Here is a 16,669-nt window from a genome sequence, read left to right on the forward strand (position 1 = left end):
GAAATATACGAAGGTATACTAAGTTTAGTCCCAAGTTTGTAACGCTTAAAAATATTGATGTTATGAACAAAATTTTGGTATAGAATCATCTAATTAGTAAATTTCCGGCTGTCTGTCTGTCTGTCGTCTGCCTGTCGTCTGTCATCACGATAACTCAAAGACGAAAAGATATATCCAGCTTAAATTTTTATAGCGTGCTAAAGACGTCAAAAGTGAGGTCGACGAAACATTTTTCGTAAATGAGGAACAATTGGATCTTATAAACCTTGTAAAGATAGAACAAAAGTTTAAACGTAAAAAATATTCCTTATAAAAAAATAAACAACATTTGTTTGAAACATTTTTTTTGTAAACATTCACCAGTGAGAGCAAATTGTATAGTATGTATTACATGGGAATATCAGTTTTATATGTGTGACATGTATGTATGTGTAATATGGCAGAGTAATCAACACTTTCTATACATGGTATTTCAACAATTAATTCAGTCAATTGTTTGTTTTATTTATTTATTTATTTATTTTTTTTTTTTTTATATATCTAACCCTCTCTGACGCTAGGCAAAAATTGTTTTAGTCGACCCAATTTGTCAATTTGTTCTAATCTCAGTTTAAAGTTCCGATTTCCGTTAAGTAAAAAATTTCAAATATATATTGCTATAAATAACGAAAATGTGAGGGTAAATGCACACACTGTACATATCTACTATATTGTTAATTATTTTATAAAAGTCATCAACAAAAACTTTTTTAATACAACAACGTATATAAATTTTATTAGTTTGTGAAAATCACTACATTTCCAGCTGGACATTGTATAGTAAAATTTTTTGTATTTGAAAATTTTTCAAAAAAGAAAATACTAACCGTATATCAATTGGAAATTTTAAATTAAATATTAATTTATCCTTGCAATATATGTATACAAAGAGTTTGTCCTTCTAACAAACTGCATGCTTTAACTAACTCAAATATTTTCAGGATAAATGCTTTTACCTTTTGAATAAAATATACCGATATTATATATGAAACGTTTTATAACCGTATGTTTTAACATCTCCATCATTATACAAGGTGGTCTGAAATATCCCATGAAATTATTCATAGAATGGTTTTTACCATATTAAAACTGTTTTATTATTTTAAAATTTTGGCGGCAAATGTACAATTGAAATAGGATTTATTTATACATATTTCATGGTAAGCCGAACAACAGCATTCTTCCTATAATCCGATCTATAGTTTCTGAAATATTGATTAACCCATGCAGAATTCTAAATTTGAAAAATTGGTTTATACGTTACATTAGTATCTGATTTACACCAAAAAATTATTATTTTAAATAAAAATACAGTATTTATTTTACATTTTAAAAAACCAATTCAAATTAACTTCTTAAACAGTGTAGATTATCATGGCGTCTTGAATGACATCAAACCGTGACATACAATCATTTTTGTATATGCATATACTTGCAAGTTTACATGTTTTTCTATTTGTAAGACCTTATCAAAACACTTTTTTTTGTTTGTTTCAGACGGATATAGAAATCGTCCTACAAGTGGCAAAAGAAATTGAAATCCGTTTTCCACAACATTTAGATTCTGGTTTAATTGAAATAATATCACCTCGTGCATCATATTATCCAGATATGACAAAATTACGTTTAACGTTGGGTGATTCATATGAACGTGTTCGCTGGCGTTCAAAACAAAATTTAGATTTTGCATATCTAATGTCGTATGCACAATCGAAGGGTACATTTTATGTACAATTAGAAGATGATATCCTTGCTAAACGTAATTATGTTTCGATAATGAAGAACTATGCATTGGATCGGATATCAAAGAAAGAATCATGGTTTGTGTTGGATTTTTGTCAACTGGGATTCATTGGTGAGTTTTTTTTTATATATTTCTTATAATGTTCTACTTTATAATGGCACGCACAATGCTGCCGGACACGAGCATCAATAAATATCCGATAGTTTCATTTGTGTATCCACTGCAAGTTGCTCCTCAAAGAGGATATTTTAAAAAATTTTAGATGGAGGGAGAAACTTACTTGTGGTACTACAAGACAGAACTGGTCCAAGTACAATCGTAGGTGTTCCGAAGATCTTATATCATTTCCAATGGCCTCTGTTTGCAATGTTGTTGCGGCTATTATAGGGCACTGATTGGGCGGCAGGCATGCTAAACGCCTGGGCCTGACAGTGTATCACGACTACTGCAGGAGCTGTCACAGTGGTGAGGAGGAGGAGACAATGTCTCATCTTCTCTGTCACTGCCCTGCTCTTGCCATGAGGAGATGGACTTATTTGAGCCAGCCTCTCTTTGACGACCTCTCCCACCTAAAGTCCGTCGACGTCAAAGCTCTCCTGCTGTGCTTAAACAGCTCCAAATGGTTCATAGAGTAGTGGTCGGGGATTTGCCAACCCTTTTTCGGTATCACAACGGACCCTATGGTCTAAGTGTGTCCCACCCCAGGACAGCCACCTAACCTAACTCTAACCTAACCTAACCTATAATGTTCTATCAATATGCTGCCCTTCGGTAAATAGTTACGAAAGACATATTTCTGGGATGGATGACGGAATATAATTTTTAATCTCATTTTTTGTTGTATTGCAATATTTTAAATAGTTGAATGATGTATTAGAGGAAGTATTAGAATGTGGAATATTCTTTTAGAAGCAGTCTAAATCTGCAAAATCAAGAGCATTTTGTTGCATTAAAGCATTGGGCTCATAATTAAACTCATGAGTGTCGCCAAGGTAGGTAGGTAGAACGTATAAAATTTCATTTAATTAAGTACTTTAGAACTTTTGAACCGCCGTTCATACACAAAAGTGCTGCCATTACAATGGCGTTCGCCAGACAGGTGAGAAACAATGCGTGTGACTCTAAGCGAGGAAATGAGAGGGAAATTGATTTTAAATTGTTTCTTCAGCAATTTATTTTAGAAAAAGGCTTTTATGCCATTTGAAGCACATTATTCTTTTTGTAGGTTATTTTAGTTGAATTCAAGTTTTGGTTATTTTCTACTGCTCTTATTATTTCGATTATGGTTAAATTAATAGACTTTTATCGCCTTACAAACCAACATTTATGCACCCCACTGTATATTTTATCAAATAATGGTCAGTATTTTATGTATTTGGATCACGAATAAATTATGTACATGTGAACCCAAATTTATATTCATAAAATTTTTGCTGTAACAAAAAAAATGTACTCCAATAAAAGGTGCATTTTTATAAATCCCTATATATTATAAATGTGAAAGTAAGGATGTTTGTTTGTTTGTTTGTTTATAACGCTTTCACCCAAAAACTAATGAAAGGTTTTGAATGAAACTAGCAATAATATAGCTCATATATCAGAATATCTGTTAATATAAAGATATATTAACAAACAAAATTTCTAAATAGTAAATGTAAGAAATTAATCGCCATTCTTTTGATATACTGAATGAATTATGACTATTTTATTTAAAAAAATCTAAAACTGATCATATATTTTACCTGTGTAAAACAATTCCTATCATTGTTTCCAGTGTTATGAAAAGGGAATAGGTTAGAGCAAGGGAGGTGAAGGCTATAACACAGTGGTCTTTACCAATCTATACTTTTAAACTCAGTGAAGCGGGCGGGTATCAAGCTGGTTCTGTATATTTGAAGTACATATTGTACTATACATTAGTCCGGAAACTTGTTTACACCATTACAATTCTGACATCTAAAATTACATCCTTGTAAAATGCAAAAATGCATCCCATCAAAACATGAAATGTGTACAAAACATCCACACAAAACAGACAAGTTTTAGATTATAAAATAATATTCAACAAAATCTCTGGAATATTAAGGGTGTTGCTGTGATAACCATCAACTATTTGGGAACTAACTTGCTTAAGCAAGGTGATTATTAATTTTTTGCTCTTAACCTTCAGGAAACCTCTTTTTACAAAAAGAGAATGACCAAATAGAAGAATGGAAAAAGAAACATTTTTTCATTAAACTTTTCTTTTTTAACAAGCTTTTCTTAGCTTGGTATATGCATGTATCTATGCATTTATGCTTCAAAATGTCGGATTGAATTGAAACTTCACACACTTATCAAGAATCGGTGATAATACATAATTTAAAAAAGTTCCGATTATTATGATTCCTTTTCAAGATTAACGATTTCCATAAATAATACCAAGTTTCCAAAACTAAAAAACACAATTTCAAATAATTTTTTTTTCATTAATTATTAATAAAAATAGTAATATTTTTGAATAAATAAAACGATAGTGACGTATTAGCTTCCGTTGAGGCTGTGTGCCAATCGGTTTCAATGGAAATTTGCCTTATAATATAGTGAAAGCCAGCTGAGAGACAAACCATTTATGCTATTCATGTTATTTTTCCCTGCGATGGCGCTACGAATGCGAGGTGTTGACGTCACTGACTAAAAACTTTGTTGTCACTCTCTACCATGTTTTCGAACAATTTCTCAAAATTTTAAGTTTGTGGTGTTTCTTTTTTTGTAATGCCTCAACAACCTTAAGTCTTTTTTTTATTAGGTAAGCACACGTGATTTCTCTTTTGCTGCATTACCACCTTAATTTGAATATCACGAATATAAGGCACATCTTTTAAACATAGGTAGGTAGATACGTTGCAGTTGTGCATAATATTATAGCCAAACATTTATTACCACCCATGTAAGATGAGTTAACGTAGCCAGTGTGTACTATTTGTATATGATGTATGTAATGTGTAAACTGTATACAGTGCAGTTTGTTTAATTTGAAAACCGTATGGAAAATTAATTATATTATATCATGTTCTAATTGGATGATTTTCACCGTCTGGAAATAAAACTGGGTTAAAATGTGGTTTGAAATTTTCTAATGAGCCATATCTTGTGTAAACTACTACAGAGTGAGGGAAAATATAAATAATACAACTTGACGAACGAAGGAAAACTGCACTGGTACTGTGCTACAAGCAAAAAAGGAAGAGGTTCTTACTCGACTGTATTTGTTTTTAATGTTTCCTACCTCAGAACTTTCGACTGGGTGAACTGATTTCGGTGATTCTTTTTCTATTTGGTGCTTCCAGTGTGGTCCCATTTCAATTTGATCCAGTTCTGACAATGGCATCCATTAGAAAACCATATAAGTCTTAAATTTACATTAAGTATCTGCGCGGCAAATAGACAATAACTCAATGTCACGCCAACCGATTTCGATGATTCTTTTTTTAGTAACAAATTAGTTATTGTACTTCAGATTCACTAGAAATCACAAAATAAAGAAACTTTCAACAACAAAAAAAAACTAAATCTGCACTAAAAAGTAAAAAATTAATATTTTTTTTTTACTTTTTAGTGCATATATATAGTACAATAGTTAATTCAATAGTCACACAATAGTCAATTATTTTCAATGAATACTAATCTTTAACACATTTTTACATATGGTGATGATGTTTTTCAACAAAAATATTCTTTCACAATTTCTTAGAAATGATTCAAGTAATAATGGAACAATTAATTTAATTTTTGAACATTGATTACAAATATTTTCTAAATCCACATTAAAAGGTTTTACTGTATTGTGATAATGTATCATATAAACTCTAAACAGTATTGCACCCAATAGTATTGTATACTGGAAATATTTACAAATACATTGTACATAGACATAGAAGAGACAATAGTATTCTGGATTTCAAATTTTATAAATTTCACTTGTTTGTGTGAGTTGTTCTAATTTTTCTCGAATTAAACGTTCGGAAAAAGAATGACAAAAAACTATGTGTATAACTTGTGTCGCAAAATTAGTTTTTTACCTTTTTATCTATAAAATATAAAATACATTTGCATCCACTTCTAGTGCATTAAAATGAGTGCGAGTAACATAATTAATACATGAGCCCATAAGGTCACGTACATTCGTATCTAATACAAAAAACAAAACTTTGCACCCTAGTTGTACAAACTACTATTAAAATATCAAATTTATTATATAAATTTTAATAACACTTTCAACACTTCGATAATAATAGAAGAGAAAATGCTATTAAATACTTTAAAACTTTTCCGTTTGATGTAATAATAACGGAAAACTTATGCTCATTATAATTATTATTAGGTATGGTACATGAAATTTTCGCCTTTTATTTGAAAAGTTGTTTCTATGTTGTTTCGTTATTATCTTGTAATAATCAATAATTATAAAATGAACTTTAAAAATATATAAATATATTGATGCTATTTGGCAGCCCCCCCCCCCATAGGTTCTTTTAATTATAGATTTCACTGACTATATTGTTGGACCGTGCATTTAGCAAGCAAGAGCATTTCAAGAAATAAACATTTTATTTGTAGCTTTCCTGAAAGGAGAATTCTTGTTCTATGAAATGAAATAATTTCCTTAGAATATTATTCAAATTTTCTTTAGAAATACCAAACGCCTCTTCTGTTAAATTTGGTGATAAAACATCTATTTCATGATTAGTCATATCCGGTTTCTATTTTTGCATTTGAAACATTTTAGTTTTTCTGGTAATTTAATAATTTTTTAAGTATTTCATTCATTTTCAACAGATCTCTTTACACAAAAACAAAAAGTGATTTTAAGTGTATGAATGAGCATGTTGTGCTAGTCCCTAAGTGGGTTGTAATTATAGTATATATCCATGGTATTACCATACAAAATATAAGTAATTAATACCATACACTATGTCAACAAGTCTGACAAGCCACATACTATGACGCCACGTCCGTTTTAACATTTGAATTTCCGTTTTAGAAAGTCGATTTTCTCTCACTGAATTTGTACATTTATTATTTTAAGTAGTTAAAAATATATTAATTACTAAAATAATGGTTTATTTCAAATGTCCAGCCAATAAAGTTACGGGAAAAAATATTTGAACCAAATTTAAATTTCATCAATATTCGCTATTACTTTCCAAAATTTCTAATTTCATTCAGTGTTATTTTATCAACGGCTTACGTCATGTAGAATAATTTTAAAACTTCCATCTTCTACTATTTTCGATATGTGTAAATATTTTCTGTAATATAGAAAATTGCAGTAGTATATTTTCCTGTTTATAAATAGACATTACCTGTCATAATATCATAAATTATATATATTTAGTAGTTGATTCGCAATAAACAGTGAACTTTATGTATAGAATAATTCCTGATGCATGACTTATTTCATATATTATGTAGGTGTATAAACACAAATGTGAAATGTCAGACATGTGAATGACTATTCAACCCAAAACTGTATTCAAATATTCGTATATTTTTTGACAAACGATATCATACATAAACAGTTGGATTTCAGGAACGTATACATGATATTTTTAGGATTCTCAAAACAATCTATGAATTATTAAAGATAAAAATATACGCCAGCCAAAGCTGCTTTTTCTGACATGTTATTTGGACCTCTTAGGGGAGTGTGAAACTAGGTTTAGCAAGCAAAAAAAGTGGTGCTAAAAAACTGCAAAATTAGAAGTTTGTCACGAACTACACAGGTTGTAAAAATTTTTTTTGCTTCCTGCGAGCAACATAGTTTAACATTTCTAAAAACCATGTAAATTTTTCAAGTATCATATCTAAAAACTATTAGACATACGGAGCTGTACGTACGGAGCTGTTTCAAATTTAATAAACTTTCAAAAATGAAAGTAGAAACTATTGTCAAAAGCTCGTAGTTTTTGAATTGAACTACAAAAACTGGAAATGTTGCAGTTTTTCACGTATTAAGCAGGTAGAACAAACACAAGGAGAGTGGAATTGTGTTTTGCAATTTTACTTCATTCAAAAAATTAATCTACTTTACATCTATTAGTATAATAGATACGTCAATTTTTTACGAAAACTTAACTGGCGCAGTCGGTAGGATATATATAACACCCGGGCCAATATAGAACTAAACCTCTTAACGACATGAATTAATTCAGTTACAGAAAACGAAAGTAAATATATTTAATTGAAATAAATCCCAAACCGATCTGACCATTTAATTGTTCATTTAAATAAAAATCACCTTTTCATGGACGTATATAAAATAAATATGATAATGTAGGTATCTATACCTACTCTACAAATACTGCTTGCTTGCTCTGTACATTATGAAAATATGTATAAAATAACCCAACATATTTGCTAGCCACAAAACCAACTACCAATTCCTGTAACCATGCGGTTATTGTTGACTCAATGACCTGTTCGCCATTACATTATGTGCTCGATATACACGGTTTGGTTTAGTTTGGTCCTCTAACCATGTTCCTTCTTCTATTTCATATTGATATCGAAAATTTTATTGTAAAGTTGTGAATAGTCAAAACATGGATCATACCTCTCTAGTTATAGCATAACATAGAATGTAAATATTAATGGTTTTATTGTGTGTTTAATAAAAAAAACTGTGGTTGAAAATGAAAAAAAAAATCACATTGAAACTCAGATATTTCTATATTGGAAACCATTATACCTAAAAAAATTTAAACCGATATTAGGATTTAAAACATTACAAAGAAAACTTCATGTAATATAATGAAATTTTTGCCTTATTTAAAGATATTGCAAAGAAAATATTTTGGATTCTATTTTAGGTTTAACTAGAATAAACCTTTTATTTTAGGTTTATATGAGCATTTAGTTAGTGCATATAAGTCGCCCTTTTAGCTCAGTTAGTTAAGGCGTAACCAATTCCGTCCACGGTATGCTTAGGGGAATGGGTTTGATTCCCGCCGTCGCAACAAAATTAATTTAATTAATAGTTGTAAAGGGCTGGTGTAGTGCATGGTATATGCATGAAGGAGGTGCACTCAGCCTCTGAAATTAAGGAGCTGAAAATAACTCAACTGCTAAAGGTTAGATAGAACATGGAACTTTAACTAAAACTTTGATATAAAGATTTGTTTCAAATTAAGTAATGTTTTATTTTAATTAAAATACTTAAATTTTAGCAAGGAAGATTCATATTTAAAATTTATTGCATGGCATATCTTCTTGAATATTATTCATTTTTTCACAGTAGGTACCATGAACCAATTCTCATTTAAATCTAGTAAAATTTCTTGGATTATTGAAACATTGAAATAATGTTTTCACCACGATTGGCAGATTTAAACAAAATATTCAAATTTAGAATTAGTAACTGTATACATAATATACAGGTATGTACACCCATGGACAAATAATTTGAGTCACTAAATAATTACTCAGATTAATAGATTTAATTTTTTGCTTAAACATACAAATGAAAAATGAAAATTTTCTAATACATATCATCTAAAGGCATGTTTGTCTATCGATTACCAGTTATGGCGTAAAGTGAGATCGAAAACCTAAGTCACTATTAATATCTGCGTAAGATGTGCGCCTCCACATCCAACATTTTTGTTTGAAACATTTTTTTCGATAAAAGTCATTTTTCGAAATTTAAGCATATGTCAACTTAAAAAAATCACCTATTTACAGGGTATATGTATTATATGTACATCTTTGCTTGAATACATAAATTCCAATGGTGTTTTTTTCAATGTTTTATTTAATTTGTAAATTATAATGAATTTTTCCATACACTTCCATTTTTCGAAATAGCCAAGGTCTTATTGAGTCCCGATTATCGAGATTACTGTATATAGTACTAGAGTGATACCCACCTGCTTCGCTGGGTTTAAAAGTAAAGATTGATAAAGATTGCTCTCGCTTATCCCATTTCTATAACACTCGAAATAATGGTAAGGATTGTTTTACACAGGTAAAATATATGTATGGTTTTCTATTTTTTTAAATGTATGATAGTAATTATTCATTAAGTATATCAGAGAAGATGGTCATGAAATATTTTATATTGACTATTTTTACAGAGATCTGTAATTTATGGTAATGTCAAATTAAATTAATTTTAAAATTTTTTTTATTTTTGATTAATATATCTTTATAAATTATATCTCATGTGTTATTCTGAAGTATGAGCTATATTGCTGTTCAGTTTCATTAAAAACCATTCGCTAGTTTTAGCGTGAGAGCGTAACAAACAAACAAACAAACAAATATGCTTACTTTCGCATTTATAATATATACAGATTTTAAGGATTTGACGCCCCACATTTTTGTCGCTCCGGTTTGTCTTTAATCCAATGTTAAAAGTGACGGCTCTTTGATCTGAAAGAAAGCCTGTCAGATTTTTTACACCTAATTGTATACGATTCCATAAATATAACATGGAAATCGTGTTATTTTATGTTTGAGTAAACTGTTCATACTAAATATCATGAATAAATACGTCATTCTGACTACTACTACATACCACTACCGAACTGTACAACAGTAACTAAACGGTTCCAATGAATAACAAAATAGTTAAACCTCAATCATTATATATTCATTTATACGTATTAGGTATGTACGTTTGTAGCTTTTAATACGGAAGCCTGAATGGCTCACTATCAATTTATGAGAAAGTGGCGCTACACTAGCTTATTTTTTAAATGCGTAGTACCCACAAGTATAAAACTAACTTTTAAAAAAGTCACTAGTTCACTTTTAACAAGTGCACTTGTGACTTGTGGCATTATGGAAACAAACCTTTTTGTAGATGTCGGTCGGTGATGACAATCCTTTAATTAGACACTACCGAAACTGTCTGGAATTATTAATAATTACATGTCAAAATTTAATAATAATATGACAATGTATGGCACGCCATTTTACTATTTAATAGGCTAATTTTTATCGAGAAAAAAATTAATTAATTATTTTTTTTCAATCAGAAATTTTATATTTTATATTTTGTAAAATAAATCTTAGTAAAAGAGAGATTGATATAAGATAAGATGAGAAAAGAGAGATGAGAATTAAAATTATGATGATAACATAATAAAAATGTATTATTATTATGTATCATCATAATAATAATGTATTATTATTATGATGATACATAATAATAAATCAGTTAATTTTATTTGAATTAGATTTAAAAAAAATGATTGAATTAAAATTATGTACATAATGGAAATAGAGAATTAAAATTATGTACATAATTAAAATGATTGAATTAAAATTATGTACATAATGGAAATAGAGAATTAAAATTATGTACATAATAAAAATGATTGAAATAAAATTATGTGCATATTAAAATGATTGAATTAAAATTATGTACATAATAAAAATGATTGAATTCAAATTATGTTCCTAATGAAAATGATTGAATTAAAATTATGTACATAATAAAAATGATTGAATTAAAATTATGTACATAATAAAAATGATTGAATTCAAATTATGTACCTAATGAAAATGATTGAATTAAAATTATGTACATAATAAAAATGATTGAATTAAAATTATGTACATAATAAAAATGATTGAATTCAAATTATGTACCTAATGAAAATGATTATTATTATGATGATAATATAATAATAATGTATTATTATTACGAACATTTTTTTTCGGACATTAAATAGTAAAATGGCGTGCCATAACAATGTTTGTAATTTGTCTTATGTAGTTAGTTCAAAATTTTCTTTAGTATTATTTAAAAAATATAATGCTTTAATGTTTGATGTTTTTCTTTTGCATCTGTACATACCTTTATAAGTATTATTATGACATTTCTGTACATGACAAAATACCGACATCTTCAAAACAGTTCGTTTCCATAATGCCACAAGTCACAAGTGCACTTGTTGAAAGTGACCTAGTGACTTTTTTAAAAGTTGGTTTTATAATGTGTGGGTAGTACATATTTAAAACATAAGCTAGTGTAATGTCACTTTCTCATAAATTGACGGTGAACCATTCAGGCTTCCATAAATATATAGATGGATATGTTCTATTTGTAGTTATTATATTGACTAGTTATTGACTACAACAATGTGTATATAAAATGTACATTATTATTCTAAGCATCACTGATCTGTGTGTAAAGTAAAGTCTTCACAATTTACATCTTTTAAGAGAAAAATACAGGTAGAGATATTCTCCATTTTCAAGTAAATATTGAATTTAATCCAGAATTACACAATCGAACGTGCTAGGCTTTTTGAAACGAAGATTGTTCTCTATAGACTCGGATTGTCTTGAATTTTTCGTCATAATTACAAGAAATCTGAAGGTCATAAGGAAGGAACATGCTATGTCATGCTTTTGTGTTTTTTAAGAATGCCGCGATGAAATCATTTTTGCGCTAACAAGCGAAGTCATAAAGAAATCGGACTTTAAAATTTCTTGCAATAACATGCAAAGTTTGATCAGCTAAAAACATTCCAAGTCAATTTTTTTCTAGAAGTGACATACTTTATTGACAGGATTAGATTATTCTAAACTTCTATAGGGTCATTTTTAAACTTGAAAATTTAGATCTTCCGCTAAAATTATCTGTAATTACTATTTTTGTTAAAGGAAAAATTTATTGTTTTTAGCATTTTCTTTACCCTTGAAAATGGTCATTTTTGAGTTTTTCAAGCATTAAACTAAAATTCGAAAACGACTAACTTTACAAAAAAATTATCAGGAGGCCTTTATTGTGTAAAATTAACTAAAAAACATTAAAATTTTTCAATTGATTAAGAAATCCGAAAAGTTTTCCCGGGTGAATGCAAACTTAGATTTTTTTCTAAATTTTTACCTGTATTTTGATTATTTTGTATTTTACAATATTAACAATTATATTTCAAAATAAATTAATGGATCAAAATTTTATTTTCAAAAGGCTTAAAACCTTTAATTGCAAATCTTATTGTCCTGAATTGTTTTTCACAATAGAAAGAAAGTGGTTTTCTTTGAATAATCGATAATAATTGGTACTGGTACTCGCTTCAAAATCTTTCAAATACCCAGAGATCTATGAAACAAAATTGGCACTGAGCAAGAGATATACATGTATGTGCATCCATATCTACGCCCTCTCTTGCTGAGTGTCACTTTGAGTTGACAGAACTATACGCATTCGGTGAAAATAGAAAAATATAAAACTTGATTTTTTCCTGTGGCAGGCAAATTTTAGTCACATAATTGGTGACGATATTAATGAGAACCATAGCCGAATAATTATGAGAGAGATAGCGATTGTCGAATTATTATAAAACTCAATAATTTTTTGATAATTTACCACCTTTAACACTACTTCAGATTTAATTTACATCATGATTTAATGGAGGAATACTAATTGGAGATTCCACAACGATTGTTGGGAAATTTTGTGACTATGAAGTTTTGTGAGATAAAAATTCCAGGACTAAAACTTATAGATGGTTTCTATGAAAATCATTTCTAGGCAAAGCGTTAAGAAAATCTTTGGTTTTTTTTTATAGAAATTTCCCATACATTAATTAAATGCCTATATACATTTCAGTACTAAGATTTTTGTAGTCTATATGATCTCGGTATTATTTATTTTACAATTTTCGATAATTCTAAGAAAATGTGAAGACTATGTTCGACAAGCTTAAACGATCTGTATGTACCTACATTTATGTAAAACATATTGAATTTTTGTTATGTTTATTAACGGTTCATACAGTTTAGTTATTGGAAAGGAGTAGTATACTACAGTCATTTTATCAATCAACTTTCAACATTTACAGTTGCTTTTCTGCACAAAAAATGGTATAAAGTTCAAAAATGAGCCTAAATTTTTCGCCACCCTTATCAGTTTTTGAAACTCTCTCTAACGTGTCATGCACCATTATTTGGAGGAATTTTTTATTTTACTATTGATAACTGGGAGTTGCAAACTCACCAACTGGCGATAATAATTCGTATTAAATATAATCAAAAGTAGATCCGAATTCAGTAGCTACAATTTCGACTACCAGATGGCAATACTTGTATTTGTATGGCAATACAATTTTTAAGGCCAATAACAATATTCATATTTAAATCACATAAATCCCGCCAACTGGCGGTAAATATTTGTACTATTAAACAGGAAGTGGGCCGTTTTTTCAGTAGTTCCAATTTAGACCACCTGATTACTTACAATTTATCAATATGCAAAGTATATAAAGTATAGTAAACATATTGGAAAAAATTGTTGGATTTCCTCAATATTTCATGTTCTAAGGATGAAATTTTTTTGTTTAAAGGGTAAAATGTTATTGTACTGAAAAGGATTGATTTTTCGAAAAACTTCATGTTGGATCCATTTTTTGCTCAATTTCATGTTTTCGGTGCGTAGCGTACTGATTTTGTGAATGCAATACTCAGTCACACCATCCTGTATATAGGGTGTAGAGGTAGTTCACAGGAGATCCAAAATTGAAAACCAAAAGACATACCGAAAGCCTTTATGTAAGAAAAGTCTGTCAAGGATTAAAGTCATATGCTAAACTTTTGTAAGCAAAATAAACATTAAGAGAAATACTTGCAGTTTCAAGGTTAAAAGCCATGTCAATATAGCTCATCTTCAGGGCAAATATCTGAAATTTTCTCGTTGAATTATTCTCCCCTCACATTATATTTTCACATTACTCTCAGCTTAATTGTATTTTTTATGAATTTAAAACCCAAAATGATCGTAGTATTAGAAATTATAATAGATACATACTCAATAAGTATGTGGTTTGAAACTTATTGACTATTCCATTTGATAAATTATTCACAAACTTACCACGACTTTGGTTCAGACACGATATTTAAATATTATGGATATAGGTATTTGTATATTTAGTATATCTATAGAATGGCTTCTTCTTAGAAATTGCTCCTTTGATCAAAACCTCTATGAATTTTCAATTTTCAATTACTTTTTGAAAACTTTCACAAAGTTCGAATTACATATTACATTTAATAATCATTATGACTCATATGTGGGTGAAACAAGAGCATGTAAAATAAATGGAATCTTTTGATATGCAGACGACTCTAAAAGTTTTAGAGGCGAACTGCATTGGAAATTGATTATTTATAGTTTATCTCTTTAATACCTGTTGTCTGCATATTATCTCCTCGTGTCTCGTTGAAGTATTCTGGAATCGACGCTCACTCGGAGGTCTGAAACCCAATAATCAAAGCAATACTAATAAATACTAATGCAATAAAGCTCATATTAATGTGAAAAATCACAAATGTCCAAGTCAATTTTTTTGAAACTTCTGAACAAATAAAACTTATACTAAGCTTGCACTTTCTGCGCTTCGTTCTTTTGACTTTGGAGCTACCAGGAATGAACGTTAATAATTTCGAGGAAAATTCATTTGAGAATGAAACCAGGGTTATGTGGTGTCATTTGTCGCAAATCCGTCCTTTTTTTAAGTTGCACTTATATTTATCTATTGATAAGTTATCTTGTCAATTTACTCTTATGTTCTAAAGGTATTGAGTTAGAATTATAACACAGAGAAATAAATCTATGTGGATTTACGGCTTTACAATATAATTCAGGCATTACCAGTATGCAATCACTTTTTGAGACACTTAGTCAATTTTTTTTACAGACTTAGAATAATGCTGCAAGCTCTGATAGATAATATAGAAATGTGTTGTTTTTAGACTTTTTCAGGAAATTTGTTTAAGTTTTTCTCTCCGTAAGAACCATCCTCGTACGTCAAGGAATATTATAAAAAAAGAATTAGCGAAATTGGTTCAGCTGCTCTCGAGATTTGCACTTAACAACACATTCAGCGATTCATTTTTATATTATATATAGATATATCAGATATTTTAATTAATTTTTTTTGTTGTGACGAAAAGCACTTAAAACTCTTGATTTAAAATTTTTATGTTTACGTTTTTTCAACATTGTTATGACACTTAAAATTAATATGATTCCATTTATTTTATGACTTTCAATTGTCACAAGAAATTACATTTTTACAATTTTTTTTATATATACACTCATTTTTATATTTTTTACAATGTGTAAGTAGCAATTTAAGTATATTAAAGATATTTTTATAGGCATTGTTATAGCATGACCTTAATAACGATGAATGAGCTTAGATTTATATTGTTATACATTATAAGGTCGTACGTACATATTATGTATTATAAAATGCATATAATGTTACTACGTACAATACATATATGGTCTAAATCAAAATAAAATGAGCTATTTTTTTATATTCGACCAGTGGCCGCGAGTTTAATAAATAGTTACTGTTAAATTGTCGCCCTATTAGCTCAGTTGGTTAAGGCGTAACCAATTGCGTCCACGGTATGCTTAGGGTAGTGAGTTTTTTTCACGCCGTCGTAACAAAATTAATTTAATTAATAGTTGTGTTGGGCTGGTGTAATGCATAGTATATGCATGAAGGAGGTGCACTCAGCCTCTGAAATTGAGGAGCTGATAAATGAAATTATCAGCGGAAAGGTGGTGTCTTTCGTGGACAACCAATATAATCTAACCTAACCTAACCTACTTTTAAATTAGTACCTTAAAGATAAAGAAAAATATGTACATTAACTCATACCAATACCATACCATTTAGGAGTGGAAATGAAGTCATAAGTTTCTGAAATAGTGAACCTAATGATCTACAATTCCCTCCATGCATGCCCAGTTAACGAGCAATAATATTTTTCAAATATTCAGTGATGTTTTATTTCTTTAAAGTAATTTGTCTTGAAGGGGATATCAATACCTATGTCTCAACTCGAAGTCAACAAACATGCATTCTTATATAATTGTTC

General features: G+C 29.1%; 1 protein-coding gene across 1 annotated transcript in view; it reads left to right on the top strand.

Annotated features, from left to right (window-relative positions):
* LOC123294672 (alpha-1,3-mannosyl-glycoprotein 4-beta-N-acetylglucosaminyltransferase A) overlaps positions 1-16,669 on the top strand; it is a 365,058-nt gene that overhangs the window by 298,953 nt on the left and 49,436 nt on the right. Inside the window, exon 4 of the mRNA XM_044875778.1 lies at positions 1,537-1,894. Coding sequence (XP_044731713.1) covers positions 1,537-1,894 — 358 coding nt within the window. The remainder of the gene's footprint in view (positions 1-1,536; positions 1,895-16,669) is intronic.

The sequence above is a fragment of the Chrysoperla carnea genome, chromosome 3 (assembly GCF_905475395.1).
Source record: "Chrysoperla carnea chromosome 3, inChrCarn1.1, whole genome shotgun sequence".
In the NCBI taxonomy this organism is placed as follows: Eukaryota; Metazoa; Arthropoda; class Insecta; order Neuroptera; family Chrysopidae; genus Chrysoperla; species Chrysoperla carnea.